Source organism: Chaetura pelagica, unplaced genomic scaffold, assembly GCF_000747805.2.
Source record: "Chaetura pelagica isolate M959 unplaced genomic scaffold, ChaPel_1.0 scaffold116, whole genome shotgun sequence".
In the NCBI taxonomy this organism is placed as follows: Eukaryota; Metazoa; Chordata; class Aves; order Apodiformes; family Apodidae; genus Chaetura; species Chaetura pelagica.
This window is the reverse complement of record NW_009953655.1, coordinates 4,123,245-4,140,766: the sequence shown is the minus strand read 5'-3', so window position 1 is coordinate 4,140,766 and position 17,522 is coordinate 4,123,245. Positions and strand designations below refer to the sequence as shown.

General features: G+C 37.3%; 1 protein-coding gene across 1 annotated transcript in view; it reads right to left on the bottom strand.

Annotated features, from left to right (window-relative positions):
• Positions 1–5,417: 5,417 nt before the first annotated feature.
• RGS12 (regulator of G-protein signaling 12) overlaps positions 5,418–17,522 on the bottom strand; it is an 80,611-nt gene continuing 68,506 nt past the window's right edge. The window contains exons 16-17 of the mRNA XM_010000270.1: positions 16,696–17,313; positions 5,418–5,782 (exon numbers count right to left, since the gene is read on the bottom strand). Of these exons, the coding sequence (XP_009998572.1) occupies positions 5,418–5,782; positions 16,696–17,313 (983 nt within the window). The remainder of the gene's footprint in view (positions 5,783–16,695; positions 17,314–17,522) is intronic.

Genomic DNA, 17,522 nt, shown 5'->3' with positions numbered 1-17,522 from the left:
TCCCTACAGTGAAATTAGATATCAATGAAACATTATCAGTTCCAGTGGTATAAATTATTTACTTACTACATACATACATAATCAACATTTTAAATTAGTTTGACACACTGAAGATTCTATAAACATTGTGAGGTGTAAGATTTCTCAATACTTTGGGGAGACAAGGCATGAGAAATAAATCCAATTTTCATATTAGAAAGTCATTATACAGATGTTTAAAGACAAAACCACAAATAAAACAAGAATACAAATTTCTGTACAACATTTTAGACTGTATGACAGAATGATAACTTGGGATTCAAAAATATAAACAATTGTCTTTCTTTATCTTCCAGAAAAGAATTAAGAAAACATGTTGGTTCATGTGTAACATACCAGATTTGCTATTTTGTGTAACACAGTCAAGATCTGCAAACATCTGATCATCCAGCACTTCTCAGCAGAAAAGGTCTTGTGAAAAAAAGTCAAGAGGAACCCAGCTAAAAGTGACAGTTGGTCTACAGGAAGGAAATATTCCAGCAAGACCAATAAAAACTTTTCCAGTGTTTTAAATGGCATCCATTGGATTAGGGCTCACAAATGTCCCAGTTGTTTGGTACCCTATAATGATAACCCTGGGAAGCTGTTCCAAGAATACAGGCAGAGAGAAGCACTTGGATGTACCACTTGTTTTTGCTGCAAGGTAAACACCCACACTATCCACAGAGCAGCACTCTTTTCACACAGGTTTGCTACAGTCTCAAAAAGCCTGGGAAGCTGCCTGTACATGCAAAAATATGGTCATTTCTAAACCCAAAACAAAGAGCTGCAGTTGAGAGTTGGGTGGAGTGCCTTGGATGGTGGGTTTGGCTCCTCACACCTCTTGATAAGGACCTGCAGCTGGGCCAAGGCCCTTATCTAACTGAACCTTCTGAAACTTGTCAAAAGCTTTGAGAAGCTGTGAAAAGATGCCTGTGGGTGTTTGCACTAGGGAAGCTGTGGTGCCCCACTGCACACTCGCCCAGTCTCCTGGCTACCAAACACCACAGGAGAGACCATTTTAAACAACATCAACCCTCGATACTGCGTCAGGGAGCCCTGGGGTGAGCAGCAGCACCACCACGGAGAAACAGCTCCTGGCAAGGATTTCAGTTTTGTGGCAAACGTCAGGATACTTCCAAAACATCAGATAAGCTCTTAAGTCCTGATTTTCCCTGCTACTACAAGATAAGGAGGCTACTGGCTGAGCCACATCTTCTAACAGTTTTCTGGCAAGAATAGTAAATTCCAGCTTTAGAAGAGAAGAAGGAATAAAGCAACACACTCTACAGCAAAGGCAAGGAAAGAGGCCAAAACTTTCAGGTGGAAAAGTAGTGCACGAAGGACCCAGCATCCTTGAAAGACATTAGATTGCCCCAGAATATGTTCAGGAGCATGAGAAGGGACATGGTACAGCCAGGTACTGGCTCCTTCCCACAGAGCAGCAAATCTCTTGCAAAGTCTCTGCAAAGCCTGTTCACGTGCCTTCAAAAACCATCGGTTCTTTGCCATGGAGTCCTCCAGAGCTAAATTGTGCAGTGGTTTATTTTGCATGTGTGTTATATCACAAAATTGTTGACAAGGCTCACTGCTACAGTCATCCTAACAGGGAATTCCCTTTGCAAGTTTGCCTATATGTGTGTTTTCTATTCTTCACAGAGCCTTTAAAACAAAAACAAAAAACCAACAACAAAACTACCAGACAAGTGAAATATAAGACAACTGGTATATTTAATAAGATTTAGAAAGCTGCAGGATTTTCTAAGTATTGGGTTGGTTTTTTTATACCACTGTTTGCTACACTTTGAGGTTTGAGTACTGATATACATCAGTGGATCTTCCTCTTCCATGTGAGAGAACAGGGAGACTATATTTCCCTTTTATTTATCATTTTGGGATCAAGGAGGCATAAGAGTAACTCTCTCTACAAGCAGGGTTTCAAAGGGAGAAAACTGGAAAAAGTAAAAGAGAAATAAAACCACACAAAATCTGGCTATCTTTAAGAACTAGCTAGGAAGATAAAGGATTAAGCTATCTAAAAGCACTTCAATTGGGCTGCTTTTTTAATTGCAAATAGATTGCATTAGTAGTGGAAATCACAGTATAATGAGGCAACTTAAAATCATATTATAATGTTGAAGTCACACAGTAAGTAGAACCAGACAATATCCTTAGTAAAATCTTGGAAAACATCAGCCAGAGACAGTCTGTCCACATTCATTTTCATCAACTTCCTGATCTGTGACAACTGATACCAGCAGGTTTAGCTTTTATATATAATGACAGATACTGAATAGGAGAGTTAATATTATTTTTAAGTCTAAGGAATGAAGTAATGAGTTCTAGCTACGAAGTCATTCTTTTAAACAATATGCCAATAACTGGCATAACAGCACAGCGTGGGGAGAAACAGGTTTTCCCATATCCCTTTGCCTACAGGATTTCCAGGCATTGTGCCAAGATTTTTCCCCTATGTTAAAGAAAACTCCATTCTTTCACATCTTTCATTTTTCTGCACACAGCTTGGTTCTCCCATCCTGTCAAATTCCCTTTGAATCCTTCATACCTTCTAATCCAGTTTGCTTCACTCACATTTTTAAATGTGGCTGTTGGTTGTTGTTGGTATTTTTTCTGAGGACATCAGCTTTTGGAGAGAAAACAGGAGAAAGTGAAGAACCAGCTCTTTGATTTAAACGTGGCATTTACAAGCTTCACCTGATGGCCCCTAATTCCTGCATTAGAAAAGACTGTGACAGTCAATCCCTATCCACCCCTTCCATGGCACTCACAGGTTTTCAGACCTTATTATACCTCCCCTCAGCTGTGTTTTTCTTCCAGCTGAAGAAATCCCTACTGCTCACTAAGTCGCTCTAGTGCACTTGCACAACAGAAGACAAGCAACCTTACTTCATCTAGAATACTGATCACAGATAAATAAAGACTGCAGCGATTGTCTTTGAATTTCAAGCTTTACCTGTATGATGTGAGGATTTTGTTTTCCAAGTCACACAAAAAGTGCAAAGCCCATCGCAGCTCAAAAAGCCCTCTCTTGAGTTTGACTGGTGTCATCACAGAATGATCACAGTCATGTTGGTCTTGATTAGAACAAAGCTATTTCATGGAAGATAGGAAAAAACTGTGGCCATTTCTTTGCGCAAAGAAATGTCCTCTCATGGGCAATTATTAGCAAAGTTCTATCAAAAACTTAATAAACATGGAACAAACATTTTAAAGATACATAGATATGTATTTTCACATCATTGGACTATGACTGCTTTATTGTTCCCCCATGGGTGATTTATGGTACAATACAAACCGACATAACCCATGGGTCAGTACAGAAGCTTTCCCCCTTTCTCCTCAGCACAGGTATAGTCAGACCACTTGCACAGTCAGCTGATGCACAATGCTCTGGCTGTATTTTAAGAATAGAGTCCATTGCAGCGTGGTACCCAGCTACATCAGCCTCCAAACCTGTTCCCTCACTCCTAGTCCTGGTCTCCAATGCTGCGCAGGGTGTTTCCCTGCGTCTAGAATCATGACAACACTGTGATTTTAGTGTTGATTCTCAAATAGGTTTTAATCTTGAAAGTTTTTAAAAGAACAGCTATTTTCATAGGATATATCCTCATTCAGTCACACATTTTGTTGAGCCTAATGTTAGTAAGTGCTTTCCTCAATGTCAAGAGCAAGATGGGGCAGGTCCTGATCTCTTCACGCCTCTGACTAATGACAGGACTTGGAGAAAAGGTAGGAAGCTCAGTCAGGGGAGGTTTAGGTTGGATATCAGGAAAAGGTTTTTCACCCAGAGGGTGGTCGAGCACTGGAACAAGCTCCCCAGGGAAGTGGTCACAGCACCCAGCCTGCCTGAGTTCAAGAAGCATTTGGATGATGCTTTCAGGCACATGGTGTGATTCTTGGGGTGCCCCACACAGGGACAGGAGTTGGACTCAATGATCCTGATGGGTCCCTTCCAACTCAGCATATCCTATGATTCTATTAATGCTAATGGGTGCAGTGTTCATTTATACCATTGGAGTATTTGATGTATAACACTTAAGTTCTAGGAAACTTGCTTTACTGTATAAACTCTTACATATCTCTTTCTTATCTTACAGACTTAAGAAACTAAGTGGCTGCCTCCAGTATTCTCAGCTATTCAGAAAAGTCCCAATTTTTTGCATACTGTAGGAGCAAAGAAAGAAAAGTTAATGAATAATTACTGTGACGCTTTAGACTTACTGCCAGTATGGACCTACAGTCCACGAGCTATGCAAGATGATATTTTGAGTCTTACAAGAATTTCAAAGCAGTGACTCACCAGAAGGTCTCAATATATACCCCAAATACTGTTTCACATTGATGTGCAGAGATCCAACGCTCTTATTTCTTCATGTACCCTTTTGCTTGTCCAGACTCCTAACCTCTTCTGAAGAAACAGGAAAGGAGGAACAGTAGTGGGTGGCAAAAGCAACATGTTCAGTAGTATTAAGTATCTTTTCTTTCTCAAAATCCCACCCGAGGCTAAAAGATTAACTGAAACTAGAACCAACGGCAAGAATGAGGGCACTTAATCAATTATTGAAAGAGCAGTAATGAAACCCACCTTCCCCCAAAGCTAAAAGACACTAAGAGCAGTGATGAGGAGGGACCCAGGTGACCCTCCCACCACTATGTAATTAGTATATACATTTCTGGTATGGAAAAACCACCAGTGTTGGCTACAAGAGCAGTTATTATTTCCAGCACAGGAAATTCACAGCTTTTTTTTTTTTTTTGCTTTTTTTTTTCTTTTTTTTTTTTTCTTCTTCTTACTGCTTGTATAACAAGAGTCTTATTGCATAAATCCATCCAGGCAATGGATTAGACAGGACTGAATCCCACTTGGACTTCTTCCCAAATTTTACTAAACAGATAGGAAGATACTAAGAAAATAATCCTCATCTTTTTACACCAGTAACTGATTTTACTTCCACTTCAAGTCAATGGGGGGGACAGAGAAACCTGCAGACAAGGAAACACATTAGAAGGTTAAAGTGAAATCATCTTAAATAAGAAGTTTGGATAAAGGAATTTAAAGTGAATTTGTCTTTATTAAAGACAAGAAAGGCAGGGGTGGAAATAATAATTTTAATTGCACTGTGCAATGGAATCATCCCAAGGAATATTATATAGAAATGATAAGAGAACAAAACCAAATAGCTCAATACTTCTGTTGAAATACTATTTTTTCACTCTACAGGTCCTAAGTCATAACAGAAGGGACAGTGTAGCAGGCTCGTTGAAGGCAACAGGTACTGGAAACAACTTCAAGCTTGCAGGAAATTGTCTCTAAGGCATATTTCCATTGCTGCTGATGCCAAGCAAAAATACCAGAACTCTTAATACAAAACACAGATTTAAACAAAAGTAGCTTTATACTGATTCTCAGTGCCCTTATTCTTCTCACTCTTGACAGTAATCAGAGACGGAAGGTCTGATGTCCTATAAACTCCAGTCCTCATCCTTCCTTGGCAAGATCTCAGTTCAGAGATGTACCCTTCAAAGCTGAGGTTCCCTTCACAATCGTCACAGGAGCGTGTGCCAGAGTCTTCCAGTTTGACTCCATCCACATCGATTATCCTGTTCACTGGGAGCTCCCTACCTGGGCTCTCTCTCACTCCAGGAGAATTAAAGTTTCTGCTGATCTTCACTCTGTGAGAGGGTTGCTCACAAGAGTTTCCTGAAGTCTCCTGTGAATCTTTATTCTTTTTGTGGTTTGCACCTAACAGAAGAATTAAAAACAAAACAACAACAAAAAAAACACAAACAGGAGAGTTAAGTATCTTCTGGGTTTAGCAGTTTTCAATCTTGCAACCTCCTCTGAGGTCCTAATGGTAGATAGTCAGCTGGAATACTCCTCCACTCCAAAAAGGTGAGGTCCTAATGGTAGATAGTCAGCTGGAATGCTCCTCCACTCCAACAAGATGTATTGATGTGCCAAATTGATAAGTAAACAATAAATCTCAAAGATTAACTTATGTATTGATGTGCCAAATTGATAAGTAAACAGTAAATCTCAAAGATTAATTTATAACATAAATACGCATCTGTCTTAATTTAGCATTTTTCAGAGTTTCTAAAAAGACTCTGTTAAAAATATCTACTTTGTATAAATTTTCACACCTGTAGAACAAAAATTCTCACACCAGCAAACCCAAATTTGAAGGAGGAGAATACAGAGCTTCCACTGGGCCAGGAGCTGTTCCTTCACTTGAACTGGCCTCCATTACCAGGCCCCTGCTATTATTTTTACTTGGCTACAGATTAATTTTCTAGCACATTTAGAAAGGATGATTTGAAATTGTAGTTGACTGTCCTGAACTGCAATTAAGCAATTACTGGCCGTGGTTAAAAGCATAAGAAGAAATATCTTAATCTGCTGAAGAACACTCCAGAAACACCTGAATTACGTTTAATTTTATAACCCTGAAGTTTATTTTTGGTACAGCACTTCTAAAATCACAACTGTTAGGAATTGAGCCTATTCTCTAGAGCTGCTCAAACAAAGATGCTACTATCCCAAGTTAATCCTAGATTAAAACCTGGAGCTCACCAAAAGTTGGTTTTTCCTTAAGTGGGATCATGCAAACTGCCATGTACTTGCTTTGCCAAGCAACAAGAAGGATAAAGAATGAGTTGATTTCATGATTTGCACCACGGTTATCACCATGATTTCAGTAGCTGAGATGCCCACACCATAACATCATAGAAAAGGGGCAAAATTTGCAGGGAGAGAGAACTACTTTTATTAGACCAACTGATATCCAAGTGAAAACCAGAAAAACTTTCAAGGCACCAAAGCAGACCTGAGTAAGGACTTCCACTTCACATTTTACTAATTTTTTCCATGTATATATATATATATATCTGATCTTTTAAAAGATAACACCTTGTCCAACCTTACTACTGTGCCTTACCTAAACCATTTGTAAACCTCTTGTGGCAGCACACACAAGTGTCTGACTACCACATTTAGCCACACAAGTCCCATGAGACTTGTGTGGCCTAATCCCATAGCTGTCTTTGAAATCTTTTCTTTGTCTTTTTTCCATCATGTGAAGTGTATGGGGTTTTTTGCAAGAAAAATACATTTCCCAGTATAATCCCTGTAATCAAGAACTTTTTGATATGAAGGAAGGGGAAAAATGCCATAGAAATGATTAAAAAAGCAATTTCATACGGTTTCAATCAGATCACTCCAGTGTCTTCTCAAGGGTTAAAGCTTTCTATTTAATGAAAATAAGTTAAGCTTCTAAGTAGTGCAATATTATTTTAGTGCCTTAGCTACAGTGTAGTCCCACAGTAATTATGAGGATATTCCATGTCAGTAATGCTTGGGTTTTTTTCACATCCAGAGGAATCAGTTCAAACTCCCAACAAATCAGCTGAGCAATAGCAGAGAAGACAGAAAGCTTTCTCAGCCCTGTCAGCCCAGCATGACTCCAGCCTGCTAAATTACAGCTAACATTTAATGTGACTGTATTATGCTTAATGTTTACATCTTCCTGCTGCAGCTGAACATTGGCTTAATTTTAACTGCTGTTTGCATGGCTGTGGTGTAAAATGCTATTCTTCTATTCTAAACGGTTTATCTTGAATTAATGTACTGGATTGTACTCTTGATCTTTTAAAACTACTGCTCTATGTCCTTTGAGGGAGATCTGATATGTCTTTCATGTTTTAAAAGACATACTAATTTTTTAAAAAGCCGTAATAAAGGTAAATTACACCAAATAGTTTGCATTGACAGAGCATGAATCATCCAGTTGCCTTAGTACTCAGAATACATCCTTTGACTAAATATAATGTAAAGAAAGAACTTTGATGGTGGTGTAAGGTCTCATGACTCTGCTGGCTTGAACTTTCCACAGTCCAAAGATACAGCCTGCATTAACAGGGTTCAACAGATGAAAGAACTGGGAGCTCTTGCTGAGCTCTGCTATGGAAGGTGTAGGCATTGCTGCATTTAACTGGTTGCTAAGTCCTTCTACAGCTACATATAAGAAATGCCATTAAGTCTTGGAATTATGGTGTCACTGAGTCGCCACCCGGAACAACTGAGCTTGTAAGTTGTCTATTAGGGACAAAGCAAAAATAAGGTCAATTTCAGCTCTCAGGCTTCACAAGACCTCAGTCCATCTGGAGAGAAACAGATCCACACTATGGACAGTTTTTTTCTATTAATGCCCTTCTCAGAAGCAATCCCACTGAATCATCTAATAAATAACTGCTAGAGGCATGGCAGAAACAGAGGTGGTCTTTTCTAAAATAGTAGTTTGAAACAACATGGAATCATCAAGGGATGATACCATGAAGATGACTTCTCTTCCCTAGCAAAGTAGAAAAAATCTTGGCTCATCTACAACAAACAGGAAGATGACTCCATGAGTAGCACTACACTGAAGCAGTATTTTAATGTGCGCTTTTTTTTCCTCATTTTTAAAAATCAAGTATTTATGAAGCAAGGCTATTTAGCACAAATAACAGAAAATATTCCCAAAACCAGTTTCTGTATAAACACATCCCACAAGTTTTCCAGTAAACTCGAGATTTGCAAGCACTCAGTGGAGCTTTATAATGAAGCTTAAGTGATGCCTACAGCACTTCAGCACTGGTGTCCTCATATCCCCTGTTTGAGCAACAAACCATCTAAGGTGCAGAGAGTTTTCACACATGACATTTCGCTTCATATACTCTTGTGCTGAAGTGATGAAACCTCCATGGACGGCTCTGCCTTACATGAAGTATGTCAGGAATGATTCTACATATACCTGAATCTAATCTGTCAAATGTCCTACCTACATTCAGAAGGGAAAGGAAGCCAGTTCTTAGAGCAGTAGTTGCACAGAGTGATTTTCATAAAGACTGAAGCAGCATAATCAGGGCTACTGGTAATCTTCAGCTCCTCTGCTAAGCATTCCAAGCAGCTCTAAGGGAATTTTCTTGTGCATCTGATCCCATTAAGTATGTTCCAGCTGCTTTAAAGATGGGATGATGCATGTCTTCTGCGGTCTTTAAAGTGGAGATCTGCTCTTTTCCAGACTCACAGCTAAATGACTGCTTGGAATGCTAAGTGCACCAGTCTGCATTTTTCAGAAGCTTCACTATCAGGAAGTGTTTTAGCTGATTTCATTTCCTTTACTAATATTTTTAATTATTTTCTGATATTTTCACTTTGTGTGCTTTTATATTGTTTCTATACTGTAATTATTGGATCTGTTTCTTTTCAATGTGCCCATTTTAGTTATGATTCACTTGTTAAAGCATAATTTAGATCTGATCTGAAATTCAGCACCTTTCAGTGATCAAAATGCCATTCACACCAGATTTCTCTCTTTTTAAATAAAAGCAAGTAGATGTTTACTAACTTTCACTGTTAGAGCTGACCTTTGTATTTCAAAGTGCATACTTGGTGGATTTCATGTAGGACAGAATGTTAAATTCTATTCCATGATTTTCCCAGTGCTATTTCCATGCAAACAGACCTCTTCCATGCAGACTCAGCATTTCATTTAGCATTCTGGATTTGCTAAAATCCTTCTGTTCTTGTCAAAATCCTTTACTATATTGATGGCTGTCAGCTCTACTGAGAGGTTACACAGTTACTCCGTGATTTCTATACTACTGATCCCAGGCACTTGGCCTCTAATGTCAGAGAGGACCAGATATTCAGTTAAGAAGAGCAGGCTCCAGTTTAATGGTTTTGTGCTAACAGCAGCCAAGTATCTGTTTGAAGTATTTAAAAATACTTATAACTGCTGTGGAAAGAAATCACCAGTTTTCAGACACAGCTCCTATAATTGGTTATTTACTGGCATATACCACCTCCAAATGCATTTAGACATTGTCAGTCCCCAAATCCATAGACTGGCATGTTCTTTCATGCAGGAGATGGAGCAGACATGGTTCTCCTCTCTGATTCCTTACAACAACCTGTCCTGGTCTAAGAGAACACTTTTTATACGAGACTATGGAAAAGGAGCTTTGAGATGGTAATTTCTGCAATGCTCTTTGCATGGATGTCCTGGAAATATTTCAGTATGAGTAACTTTTCTTTAAGATCCATGTAATCTGGCATTCTGGGAAAAACACTTCTCCCTTCCTGTCCTAAACTCCTGGGAAATGGTACTTCAAAATTCTAGGCTTCCTACATGTGGATTATTTTACGTGGTGGGTAAGTAACTTCCACACTGGCTGATGTGCTGTTGGTACTCTAAGCATTTATTTATTTTTTTTTTACATTTGTAAAGTGATTTCTGCTTTTGAAGGGAAAAATAAACTTTACATTTATAAATTAGAATTCTGTGGGTTAAATTCCCTTCAAAAGTTTCCTTTCTTCTATCTCTCAACTGATAAAACACCATGGAGAAAGAGGATTTAATAAAAGGTTTCTACTTACAGTCTATGCTAAACCTTTTCAAAAGAAGTTTGACTTTACATGCTGAATTTCACTTGCATGATGAAACACCAACTGCAGCACATGCTCAGAGCTTTGAAATCTGACTCAGCAACAGTGAGTGCATTAAGTTAGGAAAGAGATTATTCTACAGAGCAGGAATACTCTGCATTACCAGCCTATTTACTTTTGTCCTGGGAATTCCTGCAATGCATTTGCAGGGTTACTATTAGAAGCACAGGGCAGACAGAAATTCTTTCACTGCACTGATCTCAAAGAACAAAGCACAAAACATTATTTGGAAGGACAAATTCTGGATATTACACAGAAAGGGGAGTGGGTGCAGTGACTAGTGCTCACCAGTGGCATATCTAACCAAAAAAGGAAACACTGCAAACTGTGTTTGCTGCAGGCAGTGGCATTATATATATATATATTATATACACCTGACTACAAAAGCTGCTGAAGGTAACTCCACACACCACCACTTAAAAGGCAGGAACAGTCCAAGGATAAATAAAATTAAAGTTCTGAATTTTGATCAAGTGACACACATGCCCTTAATAATAACTAAATTTGCTTAAACTTTGCTTCTCCACTGCTAAAACTGAAACAATTTTCAGTTGACCACTTTCCAAGCAACAGGCATGACAAAGCACCTCTGCAGATATTCAGCCCTCACACTGATTTTGCTTTTCCATCAGTTGGTAGCAACAGCATGTTTAACAACTGCATATTGGGAAGTAGTGGATTGGATTAGTCAAATCAATTTTAACTTAATCTGCCATTAATTATGTTATTTTTCAATTAAGAAATTCTAAAATGTGGTTTAGCAGGGTTACCAGTTACATTTCAACCAAGTTCATTTCATCATCCTGATACAAGTTGTGCTTGAACAGATCTGGTTTTAGCCTGTGTGCATTTGGTTCAAAGAGCAGCTGTAATTTTTCTAACGTTTTATCTAGTCAGTGATAAAATTTGTAATTCTCTTTAAAATGTGTATCTTGCTCTTTGATTGCAACAAGCTTACACTTCAACTAATCACCCCTCAAGGCCTTCCTTGCTTCCTGGTTGTCTGCTCTTAACATAACTCTCCTTCTCTTTTGTTTATTATTGATCTCTGTCATGTACTACATGTAATTCTTCCATTTAATCATCCTCTGATTAAAAGAGGATTAGCAGATTCTGGCCTTAGTATTATTGGATCCCCCTGAGTACTTTTTTATATTGATCCAGAATCCAATTATCTTCTATAAAATTACTCAGGGCCAGTAAGGGCATAATTAAGTGCAGGACAACAGTCTCTATTAAAAATATTCACATTATTTTTACATGTTTTAGTCATAATCCTTTTCTTACATTTTTATTTATGTTTTCATGTACCTGGTTATCTTGTTTTACATAGAAAGCACAGCTGGATTTTCTCTAAAATATGGCACATGAATTAATAGATTATGTACAATATTAATTACATAAAATATTCTTGAATTTATTACAAGACTAAAGGTTTCTTTTACTTTTTTTAAGATATATGTGTGATTGTTTTTCATCTCCTTAATTATCACCAAGTTTATAGCACTTGGAATTTATTACCCTTATATCTGAAAAGTTTAGTAGCCAAAAAGGGAAAGTCTCAGAACCACTGCGCTATTAGCTGATTTTTATTGCTTGGGTACAGGGCACTGAAGCCTCTCTGTGAATAATCAAAAAGAGCTGTTAGGATTATTAGGTATTTTTGTCTTTGGGAACAATAGCCAGCCTCAGGCTCTGAGAAGACACCCTGCATTTTATTTCTGTATAATTTATCTTTCAAAACAACAACAAAAATCCCAGCACTGGCATGAACTATCCCCTTTCTGAAAAAAAATATTTCTAATAAGAAAGGAAGCAAGTTTATTTTGAGCATATGCTTGCCCGTCTACTTCAGAAACAATGTGGTATCTTCAGAACAAATTAACTAACTTCTTATATAGTCTACATTCATACTTTATCTTCCATAGCCGTATTATTAAAGTATAATTCCAGAGAGTTCACCATAATTTTATTTTCCCTATCTTAACCAATGACATTACCTATCAAAAGAGAATTTTTAAGAAACTCTTTACTCAACTGAATTGCTGGATCCAGTCTATAAATATACAAAAAAATAAAACAAAATCTTACTTGGTAGGCAATCATTCCATTGACTGCAATTTTAATTTAAGAATATTTTTCATCTTAAATACGATGGGAAAAAAAAATGGATGTTTTTAATAACAAATGGAAGAACAGTTCAATGGACTCAAATTACAGTCTGTGCATCTTCAGTCTGGATTGCTGCAAATTGGCCTATTGAAGGATGAAATGGTACTCCCTGAAAAAACCCAGTTGTTACACAGACTAAAAGCCCACCTACTTTGTAGTAGAGGCCACAGTGAACAACTCACAGGCCCCAGTGGAATATCTTTGAATAAATAAGCTAGTGTGTGGCCTCTGGCCTGATACTCACAGCTTCTGAGGGGAGTAAAGGTTTGAAAAAGCACCTCTCCCATGACAGCTGTTTTTCCCTTGGGCAATGAACATGCCTAACCCCCTGGGAAAAACTGGACAACATTCAAAGTACCTAGACTATGCCATGCAATTAAAACCAAAACCAAACCTCAACCTAAAGAGACTAAATCAGTATCTTAACACTTTCAAAAGCAGACACATTGCTTCAAGCCAATTACATCACACAATTAGGAAGTTACTTCTTCCATAGATGGGTACGACCACCATTTCATGTAAAGACTTGAAGTAAGTACATTTCAGAATTACTGTTAAAACACCAGAAACCCCTTATTTTTGAACTGGGAAATCTGCCAGAAACCAGCAAGCTTATTGAAAAATACAGGCATTTTCTTCTTGATCAGTAATGCAGCTAGAATCAGGAATGATTCTTGTATTGCAACTGATTGGATATGTACTTCATAGTTAAATATTATTACAGTATAAAGACGTTTTACTTAAGAAAGCTAAGATCTGTGTTTGAAAAATTGTTCTCAAAAGCTCTGAGCAATGCAGACCTCATTTTCTGGTTTTCCATTATTCATGTTCTGTTTTCAAGATCTTCAAATTAAAAGAACCTCAGGAATTACCCACTACAGGGATGAAGAGTGACCTGGCTTTGCTACATCAGGCTGTGGTTAGAGAACTGCTCCCTTCAGAACAAGGACAGCTTCATTCCACCAGCCCTTTTCCCAGCTCAAAGAAACCCAACATATGAAAGCCCAACACAAAGTGTAACCATACACATCACCTGCCTTCATACCCATTTTAAACCAAGAGTATAGACCACTTCAAATTATGTAGTCATTATTCTTCCAATACCATTTTAATTCAATAAAACTTATATGAGTTGGTTATGAATGGAGAACCATTAACGCACTTAAAAAAGCAACCATTATTAATGATTTAGTCCTTTGAAATATTAATTATTGACTGGAAATTGTTTCCAGCAGTCTTTATTATCATTATTGTATATCACTGAATAATCTTCCCATGCAAACTCCATGAAATCATGAAAATAGAAAAGTTCTGTTTCAGCCCACACTTTTTCCATAAAATCACTGTTCTTTTGTAGAATAGAGTTCCCAGAAAATAGCAGTGTATTGAGAGGAGTGTGGAATAGAGTTGGTGTATGCAATAGGGTTGGAGCAAAACCAAAGCTGTTCTATACCTAGAAACAACCAGATAAAACCTGATTTCTCTACAAAGCAAAGAGAAACTGAGAGTTTAGTTTTGCAAAACTATTTTCTTTCATTACTTTAAAAGTCTCTCACAGATGACTGTGATGGAAAAATAAAACACAATCACCAGTGGTACTAGAGTAGACCAGTGGAACACATGAACATTAAAATCTGTTTTAAAATATTTAAAATAATTCCACTTATAGGATATTAGTTATTTGTCGTGCAAAAGTCCGAATAATTTTAAAAGGGGAACTGCCACAGGACTTTCAGCTGCTTCATTTTCCTTCATGGAGGTCCATGACTACATGGGAACACAGTGACTTATGGAAAAACTACATTTTCCGCCCCCAGAACACAATGAGACCCAGGTAACAGCACCACGAGCCTCTCTGCAGTTTGATTTGGGTTTTTTGGGGGGGCGAGGGGGGCTTGTGTGATTTATTTTTTATTTAATTAAGCTTCACAGTACTGTTATGTAGGACCCATCTCTTAGAATGAAAAGGGTAGTGGGGTTTCCCGCACCCATCCAGCTCTTCATTTCTTACCCAAGAGGTTGTTATATTGGTTACTCCACATCAAATGAACTGAGATCACCAGCTCATTTCTTAAAGCCCAGAGAAGAATTACTTTAGTTTAAAATAAGAAGGAAAGTAATGAATATAAAGTTTAGCCCAAGACCCCAAAGACAGAAGAGCCTCTCCTTTCAGGAGTTCTTGTTATGACTCATTTAAAATAAATCTCCTGTCTTATCTGCCTTCTGGTCCACATGTCAATGTTCTGGATTTCACATGTGAGCCATCAGCATTTCAAGACAGCATTTACCCTTTGGTATCTGGATTATTAACAAATAAAACATTTGTCAACTAAATCTCATTGCTACTTTGTATCTATTAATCTGTTTGTTTTTAGAAGATAATTTAAATCAAAATTCTTAATCCAGGACGTAAAAAACAATTTTCAAATAACGAAGAAAATCAAAGCTTAAAACCAGTTTGTGTAGCTAGGTCTAGAATTTATTACTCCTGAGAGAACAAAGATACAAAATACATGTGAAAACTACACAAAGAATTCTACAAAGTAAAAAGTAGAAAGTGGGAAAAGGGAAAGCTACAGTTCAGTGGTTACACAGAAATGTATGGCATGCATTAAAATATTATAAATTCATGAAGGTTTTTTTAAGTGCAAATGGTTTTTTCAACAGTTCTCACTGAAAAATATGCAAATTGTTACCTATGTTGCACACTTGTCATATTATCAGAAAGACACCAACACAAATCTATGCATATAAACATCAATAGGTCTGAAGTACATTTTGTGGTTCTGTTATTCGTAGGCACTGATTACAAGTCTGTTCAATACTCAGTTTCAGAAATTAAGTGGTAGTGCTTTATAGAACATTTCTCAAATACTACCAATAAAGGAATTTGTTTTTAAAATACCAAGAGGATGAAATAATTTGCATTGCCATTTATAAGCATCCAACAGCCAAAGAAGTATTTACAAATCATCAATCATACAGATAAAGAACAGTATCAAATACTCTGTGTAAAAAGATAAATAATTAAAAAGCATATTCCCACATCACAAAGAAATGTGATCATACAAATTATGGCACCATATGTTTGTGAAACATCAAAAATAAATGTAGCACATAGATACCTCTTCTTATACTTTACATTAAAATGTACAGTAAAATGACTGTAAAAAGTCAATGTCACAATGTCACCCATCATCTTCAAACTCTTGTTTCTGGTTATAGCAATTATTATTAGAGTCCATGTTTATGAAGAAATTCAATACTTCAGCATTAGGCTAATATTGCTCTGGGATATTGCTAGACCATGAAACTTACATCCTAAAAAAAAAGTTACATCTTTTCTTTAAAGTTATCTAATAGAAAGAGCTATTTCACATGTGAATATTCCAGGAGAAAGTGTGATAGATGCAATCAATGTCTCTGGGTAGCAAAGTATGGGTTAAAAAATCCTAACATATTTTTGTTTTAGTCACAAATATCTAATTTATTATAGAAATATTTTTAAATTAAGGTTTAAATTCAAATTTTAATCATAAACAGTACTGCAATTTTCAACACGTCATGAGGGTTCCGGCTAAAGCACTTGAACTTCCAAAACCTCATCATTTATCTCATTATGACAAATGAATCAGAAAATCTGGAGCACAACAGTGTTATGCAGCTGAAAAATGTTGATATCCTGTTTTGTGCTTCTAGGGCAAAGAATGAGACAATTAAAGCATATGGATGTATTTTAAAGGTTTGTCTGCATGTGCCCACTGTTGGCCACATGCCAGATCCAAACAAACATCCATGATTGAAGGCAACCAGAGATATAACAGTTTGCACAGACTAAGGCAATGAAAATCTATTTTATTTATTTATTTTTAGTAAAAAAATTAAGGTGCAGAGAGAATTTTTGTTCTGGTTTTAAAGGGTGCCAAATACTGATTCACGGTGCCAAGGAAAAGAAGTTTTACATGAAAGGAAAGACTATTAAAATCTAGAAATACCTGAATTGGATCTTTGACATCCAGATTTTTCCTGATTACCTGCAAAAGGAGTTGGGGGTGGATAGTTGGCTTCTGTGAGTTTACTGATGTCTGCCGGTGGGGTTGATGGTGGCGGTGGTAGCAAAGTGCTGTTAGGGCTACTAATATCTCCTTCAGCCACAAGAGTCAAGTCTGCCACGTTCTCATCATCTACCATCTGGATGCCTTCAGCTTGTAATTCTCTTGACTGCCTTTTCCATATGGCTGCATTGCTTTCCTGTGCATGCGGAATCGGAGACAATGCAGTATTAAAAGGAACACTGAAAGTCTTCTGACTGTGAAGTGCTGTCAAAGAAGATTTATGTTTATTTTCTGAGTAACCCATTTTCTTAACTGAATTTTCATTAAAGTTTTGCACGGGCTCCTGTTTGCCACTTGGTGATGTACATCCATCCTTGCCATCATTTTTTGAACCTCGCTTGTTGAGGCCTTTAGGGCCTGCAGGAGTAGATGAGGATGGTTCTGGTCCAGTGGGAGGTAAACGAAGAAAGTCAGGAAGAATAAGGTCTTCTTTCCTTAGCAGTCCACGTTGGTCATCTGCTCTGTTACTTTGAGCTTTGGATATGAGTTCAAAAAATTCTATTGGGGAAAAACCCAAAATTGACATGTTTTTGTCAGAAAGTGCAATGTCATTACAACCTAAATTTTCAGCACATTTATTTTCCATGAAGATCTTCAATTCTTTCAATGCTGCCTTGAAATAAGATCCCATGTTAATTAGGAACTTTTTCAATTGCAGCAATGTTCACTAGCATCACTATAATTAAGACCATCAGGATTGCTATTGT